A 14,987-nucleotide genomic window follows, 5' to 3' on the forward strand; every position below is an offset into this window, starting at 1 on the left:
CTTCCATACCAGGCAACATCCTGGTAAACCTCCTCTGCGCACTCTCTAAAGCCTCCACGTCCTTCTGGTAGTGGGGCGACCAGAACTGGGCGCAGTATTCCAAATGCGGCCGAACTAACGTTCTATACAACTGCAACATCAGACCCCAACTTTTATACTCTATGCCCCGTCCTATAAAGGCAAGCATGCCATATGCCTTATTCACTACCTTCTCCACCTGTGACGTCACCTTCAAGGATCTGGGGCCTTGCACACCCAGGTCCCTCTGCGTATCTACACCCTTTATGGTTCTGCTATTTACCGTATAGCTCCCCCCTACATTAGTTCTACCAAAATGCATCACTTCGCATTTATCTGGATTGAACTCCATCTGCCATTTCTTTGCCCAAATTTCCAGCCTATCTATATCCTTCTGTAGCCTCTGACAATGTTCCTCACTATCTGCAAGTCCAGCCATTTTCATGTCAGCCGCAAACTTACTGATCACCCCAGTTACACCTTCTTCCAGATCGTTTATATAAATCACAAACAGCAGAGGTCCCAATACAGAGCCCTGCAGAACACCACTAGTCACAGGCCTCCAGCCGGAAAAAGACCCTTCCACTACCACCCTCTGTCTTCTGTGACCAAGCCAGTTCTCCACCCATCTAGCCACCTCCCCCTTTATCCCATGTACCTGGTGGATGGTGTTCTCACGTGAGATGATGGCATCCGTGTCGATGATCTGGCACGTCTTGCAGAGGTTGCTGTGGCAGAGTTGTGTGGTGCCGTGGTCACTGTTCTCCTGAAGGCTGGGTAGTTTGCTGCGGACGATGGTCTGTTTGAGGTTGTGCGCTTGTTTGAAGGCAAGAAGTGGGGGTGTGGGGATGGCCTTGGCGAGATGTTCATCTCCATCAATGACAGATTGAAGGCTGCGGAGAAGATGTCGTAGCCTCTCCGCTCCGGGGAAGTACTGAACGACGAAGGGTACTCTGTCCACAGTGTCCCGTGTTTGTCTTCTGAGGAGGTCGGTGCGGTGTTTGGCTGTGGCGCGTCGGAACTGTCAATCGATCAGTCGAGCGCCATATCCTGTTCTTATGAGGGCATCTTTCAGCGTCTGGAGGTGTCTGTTGCGATCCTCCTCATCTGAGCAGATCCTGTGTATACGGAGGGCTTGTCCGTAGGGGATGGCTTCTTTAACGTGTTTAGGGTGGAAGCTGGCGAAGTGGAGCATAGTGAGGTTATCTGTGGGTTTGCAGTACAGTGAGGTGCTGAGGTGACCGTGTCTAAGAATGTAACCAATTCCGGAGAGTAGTTCATGGTGAGTCTGATGGTGGGATGGAACTTGTTGATGTCATCATATAGTTGTTTCAGTGATTGTTCACCATGAGTCCAAAGGAAGAAAATGCCATCGATGTATCTAGTGCATAGCATCGGTTGAAAGTCCTGTGCGGTGAAGAAGTCTTCGAACGTCAATTTCTGCCCCACCACCAAAATGGACCCCATCAGTCTCGCAGCAGACACTGAGGAATTCATCAGGCGAGTGAGGCTGCGGGGGTTCTTCCGCAATCCCCAAGAGTCCAACAGTAAACACAATGAGACAGCCAATGAACCGGAACAGCCGACAGAGATCCGCAGTGCAGCAACCGAAGAGGAAGGAATCCAATTGGACTCCTCCAGAAGGCCGCTGCCCTCGACTTGACATGTATGCCCAAGCCATCAGGAGGTGCGTCAATGCCAGATTCATCAATCGCACTCAAGATAGCCCCGAACATCACCCAAGCACAATGCAACGCCATCCGCGCTCTCAAGACCAACCGCAACATTGTCTTCAAACCAGCAAAGGAGGGGCTATTGTCATACTGAACAGAACGGATTACTGCAAAGAGGTATACCGACAACTGAACAACGAGGAACACTACAGACAGTTACCTGCAGATTCGACCAAAGAACACACCCATCAACTCAACAGACTGATCAAGACCTTTGACCCGGACCTTCAGAGCACCCTCCGTGCTCTCATCCCACGTACTCCCCGCGTTAGAGATCTCTACTGCCTCCCAAAGGTACACAAGGCAAGCACACCTGGCTGCCCCATCGTATTGGGCAATGGGTCCCTGTGCAAGAACCTCTCCAGCTATGTCGAGGGCATCCTGAAACCCATTGTACAAAGAACCTCCAGCTTTTGTCGCGACACTACGGACTTGCTACAAAAACTCAGCACACATGGAGCAGTTGAACCAGGAGCATTCCTCGTCACAATGGATGTCTCGGCACTCTACACCAGCATCCCCCACGACGATGGCATTGCTGCAACTGCCTCAGTACTCAACGCCGACAACTGCCAGTCTCCAGATGCAATTTTACAACTCATCCGTTTCATCCTGGACCACAGTGTCTTCACCTTCAACAACCAGTTCTTCATCCAGACACACGGAACAGCCATGGGGACCAAATTCGCACCTCAATATGCCAACATCTTCATGCACAGGTTCGAACAAGACTTCTTCACTGCACAGGACTTTCAACCGATGCTATACACTAGATACATCGATGACATTTTCTTCCTTTGGACTCATGGTGAACAATCACTGAAATAACTATATGATGACATCAACAAGTTCCATCCCACCATCAGACTCACCATGGACTACTCTCCGGAATCGGTTGCATTCTTGGACACACGCATCTCCATTAAGGACGGTCACTCCAGCACCTCACTGTACCACAAACCCATGGATAACCTCACGATGCTCCACTTCTCCAGCTTCCACCCTAAACACGTTAAAGAAGCCATCCCCTACGGACAAGCCCTCCGTATCTGCTCGGATGAGGAGGATCGCAACAGACACCTCCAGACGCTGAAAGATGCCCTCATAAGAACAGGATATGACTCGACTGATCGATCGACAGTTCCGACGCGCCACCGCCAAAAACTGCACCGATCTCCTCAGAAGCACGGGACACAGTGGACAGAGTACCCGTCGTCGTTCAGTACTTCCCCGGAGCGGAGAGGCTGTGACATCTCCGGAGCTTCAACATGTCTTTGATGAAGGCGAACATCTCGCCAAGGCCATCCCCACACCCCCACTTCTTGCCTTCAAACAACCGCACAACCTCAAACAGACCATTTTCCGCAGCAAACTACCCAGCCTTCAGGAGAACAGTGACCACGGCACCACACAACCCTGCCACAGCAACCTCTGCAAGACGTGCCGGATCATCGACACAGATGCCATCATCTCACGTGAGAACACCATCCACCAGGTACACGGTACCTACTCTTGCAACTCGGCCAACGCTGTCTACCTTATACGCTGCAGGAAAGGATGTCCCGAGGAATGGTACATTGGGGAGACCATGCAGACGCTACGACAACGGATGAATGAACACCGCTCGACAATCACCAGGCAAGACTGTTCTCTTCCTGTTGGGGAACACGTCAGCGGTCAGGGGCATTCGGCCTCTGATATTCGGGTAAGCGTTCTCCAAGGCAGCCTTCACGACACACGACAGCGCAGAGTCGCTGAGCAGAGACTGATAGCCAAGTTCCGCACACATGAGGACGGCCTCAACTGGGATCTTGGGTTCATGTCACACTGTCTGTAACACTCACGGCTTGCCTGGACTTGCAAAATCTCTCTAACTTTCCTGTCAGGACACAATACACATCTCTTTAACCTGTGCTTAATGCTCTCTCCACTCACATTGTCTGTACCTTTAAGACTTGATTAGCTGTAAAGACTCTCATTCCAATCATTATTCATGTAAATTGAGTTTGTGTCTTTGTATGCCCTGTTTGTGATCAGAACTCCCACCCACCTGACGAAGCAACAGCCAGTTCCGAAAGCTGGTGACGTTTGCTACAAATACACCTGTTGGACTTTAACCTGGTGTGTGATTTCTTACTGTGTTTACCCCAGTCCAACGCCAGCAACTCCACATGTAAAGGCTGGTCAGACCTGTTTCACTAATTAGTCATGATGTGGAGATGCCGGCGTTGGACTGGGGTGAACACGGTAAGAAGTCTCACAACACCAGGTTAAAGTCCAACAGGTTTATTTGGTAGCAAATACCATAAGCTTTCGGAGCACTCCTCCTTCGTCAGATGGAGTGGAAATGTGGACATTTCCACTCCATCTGACAAAGGAGCAGTGCTCCGAAAGCTTATGGTATTTGCTACCAAATAAACCTGTTGGACTTTAACCTGGTGTTGTGAGACTTCTTACCGTGTTCGCTAATTAGTAAACAGAAGTTCACAAACACTGGTTTTAATTAGAAATGAGATTGATGTTATGTAGAATAGGTTTAGGCTAAGGCATTGGTCAGAGAGGGGGATGGAAATGTTGGGAAGAGCATACATGGAATTGATTTTTTTGTGTGAGAATGGTGGAAGAGGCGATATTGAAGTCTGCAGCTTATCCTTCAAGAGTTGTTTCTAAAAAGCATTTGTTTCAGGTTACTAGTTTTGTTCCTAATTGTTACCAGGGTTGCCAGTTTCATGGGTTTTTGCAGTTCACAACTAGCTTTAATTGATATATTCTGAAAATACAAAATCGTAACTACATTATGCAATACAAAATTCAGCTAATAATGCAGAATACATGTCACAAATCATCTTCTCTTCAATTTCTTTGGGATGTCTGTACCTAGAGAATTATGAACTGGATTGCCTCAAACATATTCAAATTTAGCAATCTAGTTAAGTTTTAATTAAAAGAAAGATCTGCAGATCTGGAGTGGCTTAGAACATCTGAATTCTGAGGTTAAATTACATCTTTGAAATCACTTCCTGAGATTTAAATAAAACCTTAAAGATGCATCCATTTTTGATTTTTTGCAAGCAGCTGCTTATTACCTGCACCTGTCCATACACTGCATAGTGGATGTTCACGCTATAAAGCTAAGAACTATGATCTTCAAATAATATTCCAGCACAGAACAGAGACCATTCATACCATCAAATCTGTACCAGCCCTTTTAAAGTCTCACTCCTTCACAGCATCCCTGCAAATATTTCTTCTCTGGATATTTGTCCAATTCCCTTTCAAAGACTGCTATTGAATCTATATGTACCAACCTGTTTTTTTAAAAACTCCATCCTTAAAAGTTACAAAGCCAATGCTCAGAGGACCAGGCACACCCAATTCCATTCCTTGCTTGTTTCCAAAAAAACAAATTCAAAACCCGACTGAGTCCAATTGATGATCCCTTAAGAGAGACAAAACAAAATCCAAGCTGACAAGATAAGGCATTATCTTGGGCTTGATCTGATGCTTGATCTGAGCCAAAAGGCCAAGAACCAACCTGTTAAGTAATGCCTTCCATATCCTAGCTCCACAAGGAGCCAATGGGCTTTTCCTCATGTCACCTATGGTTCTTTTGCCAGTCACTTCAAATTTGCGGTCTCTGGTTATTGACCTTTTTACCATTGGAAACCGTTTCCTTTTATGTATTTTGTGTTAAACTCTTCCTGGTTTGAAATTATTCTATCAGATTTCCTCTTTGCCCCTGTGCTCTAAGGACAATAATGTCAGCTTCTCCAATTTATGTATATAATGTAATATAATAATTTGCTGCTGATATTACATTCAGTAGCTAGCACAGTATGTTTTTAGAATTGAGATGCACTGCAATTACTTAAACTTCCTATTTTTCATTAGTTCTTTTAAAATGTTCTATCCTTTTAAAAAACATTTTTAAAAGTTTTCTTGCATTTCTTTCCCTTTATTCCCCATTCAAGCTTTTCTGATTGTATTTTCTCATTCAAACTGCTTAATTGTGTAATCGGCACAAGGTCCTAATTTTAACTAGCAGAATATTTACAATAATAAAGAGACGCTTCAAATTCTGAAATGTTGTAGCTGTGAGCTAGAATTTCATAACTGGTCAGCTGCCTCAAGCTTTTTCAGCCACTAGGTTGTAAGCAGCCTGTTGAATGATGTAATGCTTTTCAGTTTACACAGGGTGGCAAATACAAGTTTGAACAAACTTTTGTCAATGTTAAACTCTTTAAAATATATTACAGATAAGTTCTAATATTTACTTGTGTGATAGGGCTGCGCGTTTTTAATTGTCATATAAGATTATGGTACCTCTATTGTAAGTATAAAACAGGCCCTGGTAATCAGCAAGGGAATACAGATTTAGTCAGTATAATGATAAACATATTTGCAATGAGCATGATCACAAAGGGAATGTGTTTTTTTTTGAGATTCATACTGAATGATATTCCTCTAATTAAGTTTATTAAATTGTTTTTCCGCAAATTCATTAAAACAGTTAAATTCACTTCTTTGTTGGCAGACATGGTTCTTGAGAACTAATATTCTTGGGTTCCTTTTTTTTTTCCCTGACGTCCGGTAGATATTTCTGCTATGCCTGTAGCTCGTGGTACTCCTCTATATGGACAGCCTGCTTGGTGGGGTGAAGATGATGCAGATGATGAAAATTCAAGTAAGCAAGATCCCAAGCCCGGGACTGTAAAGATGGAAAGCAGTGCTACAGGAGGTGGAAGCCCAAATGGTGAGTCTCTGCCGTACTAACTCTCAGCAGCAACAGTGATAGAATGTATATTTCTATTGTTTTTGCAGGAGATATGCTATTAATGAAATAATTTTCAACTGATCCATTAACTATAGACTTCCTGAAAGATGTTCAGGAATTGTAATGATGTCACAGGCTTGCCACATCCGCCAACAAATAGTTAAAGGAAAGAAATTTGGGGTGCGAATATTCAACTTCCACAGACGCTGTCAGGCCTCCTGTGTTTTTGCAGCACTTCCTGTTTTTACTTGATATTCAGCTCCGTGTTGCACTGTTGATTTGCCTCAACCACTACATGTATTCCCCCTCCCACCCCCTATGCTTACATCACCGCTACAAAATAAAACTTTAAAAAAGGTTATTGTGTTTGTTTTGTTTCCCTCCTGAAAGTACTAGGCTTCCATTGGAGCCATCCATTTGAAACAAGGAATTCATGTGAGGAATTACTAGGATCAGCCTGTAATGTAGCATGTTACAAGATTAGGTTGCTACATTATTATGATGGCTTCTAAATAATGCAAGATTTTGTACTACATTTAATATAAATTGGATCTTGGATAAATTTGTAGTTGGTTTTGAATTGACACAATTGACAAGAAATTCCATGACTAAAAGCTGAAGAAAGCTGCATGGGCACAATGCCACTGAAAAGTAAAGAATTGGGTTTTTGTTTGCAATTTGTACATCAGCAATTGCCACTTCAGTCAAATCTTGAACAGTATGAATGTTGTCACTTCTGATTCTCTGTGGGAAATGGTGCAGATTTGAAAGAAATGCATTTGACATTGCTGGGAAGATTTAAATGTTGTAGATTTCTTTGACTTTAGCCCTTTAGGATAGTGAAATTCACTATTTCTTATGTTTTTACAGGAGATGCTAAGGATGTCAGTAAGCCTGAAAATGATGGCAAAGACTTGGGAGAGGAAATAATTTATCCATTCTGTAGAGAACCAAGCTATTTTGAAATCCCGACTAAAGAGTTTCATCAGTCTGCTCTAACAATGGAAAGTTCAATTCATGAAATTCCTACAAAGGATACAGAAGCCTCTCGTGCAGTCGTTCAAGGACATGCTTCGTTTACAATTGAATTTGATGATCATACTCCAGGCAAAGTGACAATCAAAGATCATGTCACCAAATTCACTCCTGACCAGCGTCACAAGCAGAAAAAATCTCCTCCGGCCACCAAAGAGTTGTCTGGACTCCAGGCTGCAATGATAGCAGCAGAAAGTAAAGTGGCTGATTGGTTGGCACAAAATGATCCCCCCAGAATGAGACGGGAATCGGTGGATGATGATTGCAAAAGCATAAAAAGTGACCTCACGGTTCAGATGAGACGATTAAAAGGTAAAATTCTTAGTAGTTACCAAAAATCTGTTGTGCAGTCTTTTGCAAAAGTTATCTGTTAATTTTGATGTCTGATTTGTCCACCCATCATCATAGCTGACTGGGCCACTACATAAAGTGCTATTGGGCGCCTCTCCCCTCTTCTAAAACTGCCAGCTACCAACCATCCTAGAGCTAAGATAACCCAAACTTCTGTCTCTATCAGCTGTTGCATTAAGCCCCTTTTTCATATCCCCTAAACTCTCACCTCAAACCACAAATGTGAGGTTCATGAACTTTTCTCACTGAAATGAAACCATTTAATTGTCTCAACTCTCCAAAACCACAATTAGAACATAAGAACATAAGAAATAGGAGCAGGAGTAGGCCATCTAGCCCCTCGAGCCTGCCCCGCCATTCAATAAGATCATGGCTGATCTGACGTGGATCAGTACCACTTACCCGCCTGATCCCCATAACCCTTAATTCCCTTACCGATCAGGAATCCATCCATCCGCACTTTAAACATATTCAGCGAGGTAGCCTCCACCACCTCAGTGGGCAGAGAATTCCAGAGATTCACCACCCTCTGGGAGAAGAAGTTCCTCCTCAACTCTGTCTTAAACCGACCCCCCTTTATTTTGAGGCTGTGTCCTCTAGTTTTAACTTCCTTACTAAGTGGAAAGAATCTCTCCGCCTCCACCCTTTCCAGCCCCCGCATTATCTTATAAGTCTCCATAAGATCCCCCCTCATCCTTCTAAACTCCAACGAGTACAAACCCAATCTCCTCAGCCTCTCCTCATAATCCAAACCCCTCATCTCCGGTATCAACCTGGTGAACCTTCTCTGCACTCCCTCCAATGCCAATATATCCTTCCTCATATATAAGGGGACCAATACTGCACACAGTATTCCAGCTGCGGCCTCACCAATGCCCTGTACAGGTGCATCAAGACATCCCTGCTTTTATATTCTATCCCCCTCGCAATATAGGCCAACATCCCATTTGCCTTCTTGATCACCTGTTGTACCTGCAGACTGGGCTTTTGCGTCTCATGCACAAGGACCCCCAGGTCCCTTTGCACGGTAGCATGTTTTAATTTGTTTCCATTGAGATAGTAATCCCATTTGTTATTATTTCCTCCAAAGTGTATAACCTCGCATTTCTCAACGTTATACTCCATTTGCCATATCCTCGCCCACTCACTCAGCCTGTCCAAATCTCTCTGCAGATCTTCTCCGTCCTCCACACGATTCACTTTTCCACTTATCTTTGTGTCGTCTGCAAACTTCGTTACCCTACACTCCGTCCCCTCCTCCAGATCATCTATATAAATGGTAAACCGTTGCGGCCCGAGTACCGATCCCTGCGGCACGCCACTAGTTACCTTCCTCCAACCGGAAAAACACCCATTTATTCCGACTCTTTGCTTCCTGTCGGATAGCCAGTCCCCAATCCACTTTAACACACTACCCCCAACTCCGTGTGCCCTAATCATCTTCAGCAGCCTTTTATGGGGCACCTTATCAAACGCCTTTTGGAAATCCAAAAACACCGCATCCACCGGTTCTCCTCCATCAACCGCCCTAGTCACATCTTCATAAAAATCCAACATGTTCGTCAAGCACGACTTTCCCCTCATGAATCCATGCTGCGTCTGATTGATCGAACCATTTCTATCCAGATGCCCTGCTATCTCCTCTTTAATAATGGATTCCAGCATTTTCCCTACTACAGACGTTAAGCTGACCGGCCTATAGTTACCCGCCTTTTGTCTCCTTCCTTTTTCAAACAGCGGCGTAACATTAGCCGTTTTCCAATCAACCGGCACTACCCCAGAATGCAACGAGTTTTGATAAATAATCACTAACGCATCCACTATTACCTCTGACATTTCTTTCAATACCCTGGGATGCATTCCATCCGGACCCGGGGACTTGTCCACCTTCAGTCCCATTAGTCTACCCAGCACTGCCTCTCTGGTAACATTAATTGTATTAAGTATTTCTCCTGCTGCCAACCCTCTATCGTTAATATTTGGCAAACTATTTGTGTCCTCCACCGTGAAGACCAACACAAAAAACTTATTTAAAGACTCAGCCATATCCTCATTTCCCACTATTAACTCCCCCCTCTCGTCCTCCAAGGGTCCAACATTCACTCTAGCCACTCTATTCCTTTTTATATATTTATAAAAACTTTTACTATCATTTTTTATATTAATTACAACATTACATTGTTCCTAATCAAAGTTGCAAATTATATTCTCTCTGATTGGTGCCTTTCCTGTCTCTAACTCACTGTAGTCTTTGATGGGTGCAGCTATATCACCCTCTTCCAATATTGTTTTTCCATTGTCCAGTTCAGTGGGACTGCCCTTATTTGACTTCAATCTTACCTGTTCATTCAATGCAGAATATTTCCTGTCATGACTTTTTCCATTCCTGCATAATTAACTAATTCTGGAGTTCCCCAAAGGTCTAAACTTGTTGCCTTCCTCCTCTTCCTCTACATGTTGCCCATTAGTAACACCACGGAGATGGGATAAATGTCAACATGTAAAATGACTGCTCTCCACCATTGCCTCACTGCATCCACTATGTTGTCAACTGCTTATCTGATCTTAAGTTTTGAATGAATCATAGTTTCCTCCAGGAAGACTGACTCATTGTTTTCTGTCCTGCCACAAACTTCATACCACTGCCTCCCCCAGTTCTGTACCCTTCCGTTGATCTCATCACTTTCCCCAGTGACTGTCTCAAATTGAATCAGACTATTTGCAGCCTCAGCATTCTACTTGATGCCAAACTGAGCTTCCAGTCCAACATCTTCACCATATCAAAGATCATCTACTAGGATCTCCTTAGCATCTCTTGTCTGTGGCCATTAGCTATTGAAACATTGACTTCTTTGCAATAGTTAAGCGATGAATGGGCAGAGTTCTCTTGGTTAACCTCTCATCTTCAATGCTGTGTAAACTTCATCTCGCTTGAAACACTGCTACGTTTGTCCTATCCCATGCCAAATACTGTTAACCCTTCACCAGTGTGCATACTGTTTACCTAGGTTCCAACCTCCCAAATTGTTTTAATTCGTTCATGGCCGCCTTCACACCATTTTAACAACTTTTTCCAGCTAAAGAGCAACTCAGAACTCTTTGTTCCTTTAACTCTTCCTTTTGTACATTCACCTTTGATAGTGGCCCTAATATTGGAATCTGTGCTTTCATACTGTAAAGACCCATGGGTCTGGAATTCTTTTCTGAAACCCTTTGATTTCTTCCTTTCCTGATCCAATTTATAATCCCAAGATTTTTGTTGCCCCTCTTGATGGATTTTTCTTTGGCATCCATTTTTAGCTGATTATGTCTTTCAGTAGCTTGCAGCAGTTTTCTAAATTGAAAGCATTATTTAAATGCAGGTCATTAAATTTTTGAAGGACTGGTTTATTGATTTATTGCTTCCTCACTTGTGAATTTTGAAAAGACTACCAAGTCCTCCAGTAAATGGATGTTCATTTTATTTTACTTGCCTAACATCATTCCTTTGTGTGTCCATTAAGTGGTTTGTACTAACAGGATTATTATTCTGGTGCAGTTAATCTAGTGCATTAAATCATTTAAATATGTTTGGGTTTCTATCTAAGAACACTGACTAATCTGATTCATGACCAATTTTAATATATTGTTGATTTGTTTAAAGACATCTTTTACAAGATGTTTTGAAAGCTAGTTGATAAAATATCATGGGTATATAGATATGATGTGGAGATGCCGGCGTTGGACTGGGGTAAGCACAGTAAGAAGTCTCACAACAAGTTGAAGTCCAACAGGTTTATTCGGCATTAGCTTTCGGAGTCTCAGGCTCCTTCAACAGGTGAGTGAGGACTTGTGTTCACAAACAGGACATATACAGACACACATTCAATTTACAAGATAATGGTTGGAATGCAAGTCTTTACAGGTAATCAAGTCTTAATGATACAGACAATGAGAGTGGAGAGAGGGTTAAGCACAAGTTAATGAGGTGTGTATTGTCTCCAGTCAAGACAGTTAGTGAGATTTTGCAAGCCCAGGCAAGTTGTGGGGGTTACAGATAGTGTGACTTAAGGCCGTCCTCATGTGCAGAATTTGGCTATCAATTTCTGCTCCGCGATTCTGCGTTGTGTGTCGTGAAGGCCGCCTTGGAGAACGCTTAACCGAAGATCAGAGGCTAAATGCCCGTGACTGCTGAAGTGTTCCCCGACTGGAAGGGAACACTCTTGCCTGGTGATTGTCGAGCAGTGTTCATTCATCCGTTGTCGTTATGACACATGACAATGCAGAATCGCTGAGCAGAAACTGATAACCAAGTTCCGCACACATGAGGATGGCCTCAACCGGGATCTTGGGTTCATGTCACACTATCTGTAACCCCCACGACTTGCCTGGGCTTGCAAAATCTCACTAACTATCCTAGAACATAGAACATTACAGCGCAGAACAGGCCCTTCGGCCCACGATGTTGCACCGACCAGTTAAAAAAAAAAACTGTGACCCTCCAACCTAAACCAATTTCTTTTCGTCCATGAACCTATCTACGGATCTCTTAAACGCCCCCAAACTAGGCGCATTTACTACTGATGCTGGCAGGGCATTCCAATCCCTCACCACCCTCTGGGTAAAGAACCTACCCCTGACATCGGTTCTATAACTACCCCCCCTCAATTTAAAGCCATGCCCCCTCGTGCTGGATTTCTCCATCAGAGGAAAAAGGCTATCACTATCCACCCTATCTAAACCTCTAATCATCTTATATGTTTCAATAAGATCCCCTCTTAGCCGCCGCCTTTCCAGCGAAAACAATCCCAAATCCCTCAGCCTCTCCTCATAGGATCTCCCCTCCATACCAGGCAACATCCTGGTAAACCTCCTCTGCACCCTCTCCAAAGCCTCCACATCCTTCCTGTAATGTGGGGACCAGAACTGCACACAGTACTCCAAGTGCGGCCGCACCAGAGTTGTGTACAGTTGCAACATAACGCTACGACTCCTAAATTCAATCCCCCTACCAATAAACGCCAAGACACCATATGCCTTCTTAACAACCTTATCTACTTGATTCCCAACTTTCAGGGATCTATGCACACATACACCTAGATCCCTCTGCTCCTCCACACTATTCAAAGTCCTCCCGTTAGCCCTATACTCAACACATCTGTTATTCCTACCAAAGTGAATTACCTCACACTTCTCCGCATTAAACTCCATCCGCCACCTCTCGGCCCAACTTTGCAACCTGTCTAAGTCTTCCTGCAAACTACGACACCCTTCCTCACTGTCTACCACACCACCGACTTTGGTGTCATCAGCAAATTTGCTAATCCACCCAACTATACCCTCATCCAGATCATTAATAAATATTACAAACAGCAGTGGCCCCAAAACAGATCCCTGAGGTACACCACTTGTAACCGCACTCCATGATGGAGACAATACACACCTCTTTAACCTGTGCTTGGCCCTCTCTCCACTCACATTGCCTGTACCTTTAAAATTTGATTACCTGTAAAGACTCTCATTCCAACCATTATCTTGTAAATTAAGTGTGTGTCTGTATATGCCCTGTTTGTGAACACAAGTCCTCACTCACCTGATGAAGGAGCCTGAGACTCCAAAAGCTAGTGCCAAATAAATCTGTTGGACTTTAACCTGGTGTTGTGAGACTTCTTACTATATAGATATACCATAGCACAATAATTAATTGACACTGTTAAAATTCAGAGTTTAGTTTCCGTGGTTTGGTTATCCACAAATTGAAACAGATGGCTTGGGTTCAAAATATTCCAATATAACTAGATACATATAAATATCAAAAATGTCAGAACACAGTTGAGCTGCTTGGTGAAAATTGTACCTTTTTGAGTACCTTGTGACACCTGTTATGACCACAGCAGATGTTAATTGCTGAGCAAATCAAATCCCAGAGGGAACTTGACTTACGAGCCATACCCTTTTTATGATATTCTGAAATGAGAAGAAAACTAGTCCAATAACACTTTTGGGTGTTTAAAAATTAAAAGTGTGTTAACAAGAAAATAGAGAATTTAGGATTACAGTTATACAGTTAAAATTAGTCTTATAAAACATTCCCCCGAACAGACTCTGTAATTGGTCAGATCCACAAGTAAACACCCACCAGGCAACATTCCTTTGTAGATGTTTAACTGTAAAAATCCAGTAAAGCTGCTGTAGCTTTAATAAAATGTACCACATGATCTCTCAAACAAACTTCCATGCTGTTGTGGAAATCCAAGAATTTCAGAATAAGACTGCTTTTTGCAGCCCAAGACCTTTCTGGAGATTGGATGGCTGACTCAAACTGTTCCGCCTCCCAGTCCAGAGTTGTTCCAGGAGATCTTCCTCACACAGCCAACACCAGATCACTTCAGCAGCTCTCCTTGTACATCCTTTTCCCCTTCCATCTGTGATTCCATTGTCCTCTGGACTTCCTTGAACGCAACTTTTTCAAAATGTGAACATCTTTCATATTTTCCTTTGGCCCCCACTTTCAGGTCAAATAATTTGAATAACCTTCCCTAGATTACTTTAATTCTTATGTTTGTGTGTTGTAAAAGCTCCTGACTAGTTGAAATTTAACAGTTGTGGGAAAGAAATGTGTATCTCTTTATGCACGTTTTTAAACCTAGTCTATTTACTTTTTTTAAAAAAAACAATCGCAGTTTCACTACTAAATGCATGCATTTAGCACCTTCATTCCTTTTCATGTCTCAATTCTTCCAGACTAGTCGTCTCCATTAACCTTTTCCCAACTTAATTAAATAAGTACACACAACCTTCTTTCCAGAATAACACAATATTCTTCAAAAATATTTTAAAACTAGCATCCATTCTCTCAGACCTTCATTGGCTCGAACACTCTTGATAGTCATAAACACAGAAGTCTTGTATCGTCCTTAACAAAAAATTATACTCCTCCTCCTAATACTGAATGAGGAACTGCTTGAGAATGAGTAATCTTCCATTAATAGTGTAGGCCAAAAATGTTGAGACAAAAATGCATGTCACAAGGCCTTCCTAGTTAGAAACAGGAAGTGCCGAGGTGCTTCATCTCTCTCCTAACTTGTGATGTAGAC

General features: G+C 43.2%; 1 protein-coding gene across 12 annotated transcripts in view; it reads left to right on the top strand.

Annotated features, from left to right (window-relative positions):
* cep170aa (centrosomal protein 170Aa) overlaps positions 1-14,987 on the top strand; it is a 145,849-nt gene that overhangs the window by 47,772 nt on the left and 83,090 nt on the right. For all 12 annotated transcript variants that reach the window (XM_078229530.1, XM_078229531.1, XM_078229533.1 and 9 more), the window contains 2 exons: positions 6,346-6,504; positions 7,396-7,872. In XM_078229530.1, coding sequence (XP_078085656.1) covers positions 6,346-6,504; positions 7,396-7,872 — 636 coding nt within the window. The remainder of the gene's footprint in view (positions 1-6,345; positions 6,505-7,395; positions 7,873-14,987) is intronic.

The sequence above is a fragment of the Mustelus asterias genome, chromosome 15 (genome assembly GCF_964213995.1).
Source record: "Mustelus asterias chromosome 15, sMusAst1.hap1.1, whole genome shotgun sequence".
Classification (NCBI taxonomy): Eukaryota; Metazoa; Chordata; class Chondrichthyes; order Carcharhiniformes; family Triakidae; genus Mustelus; species Mustelus asterias.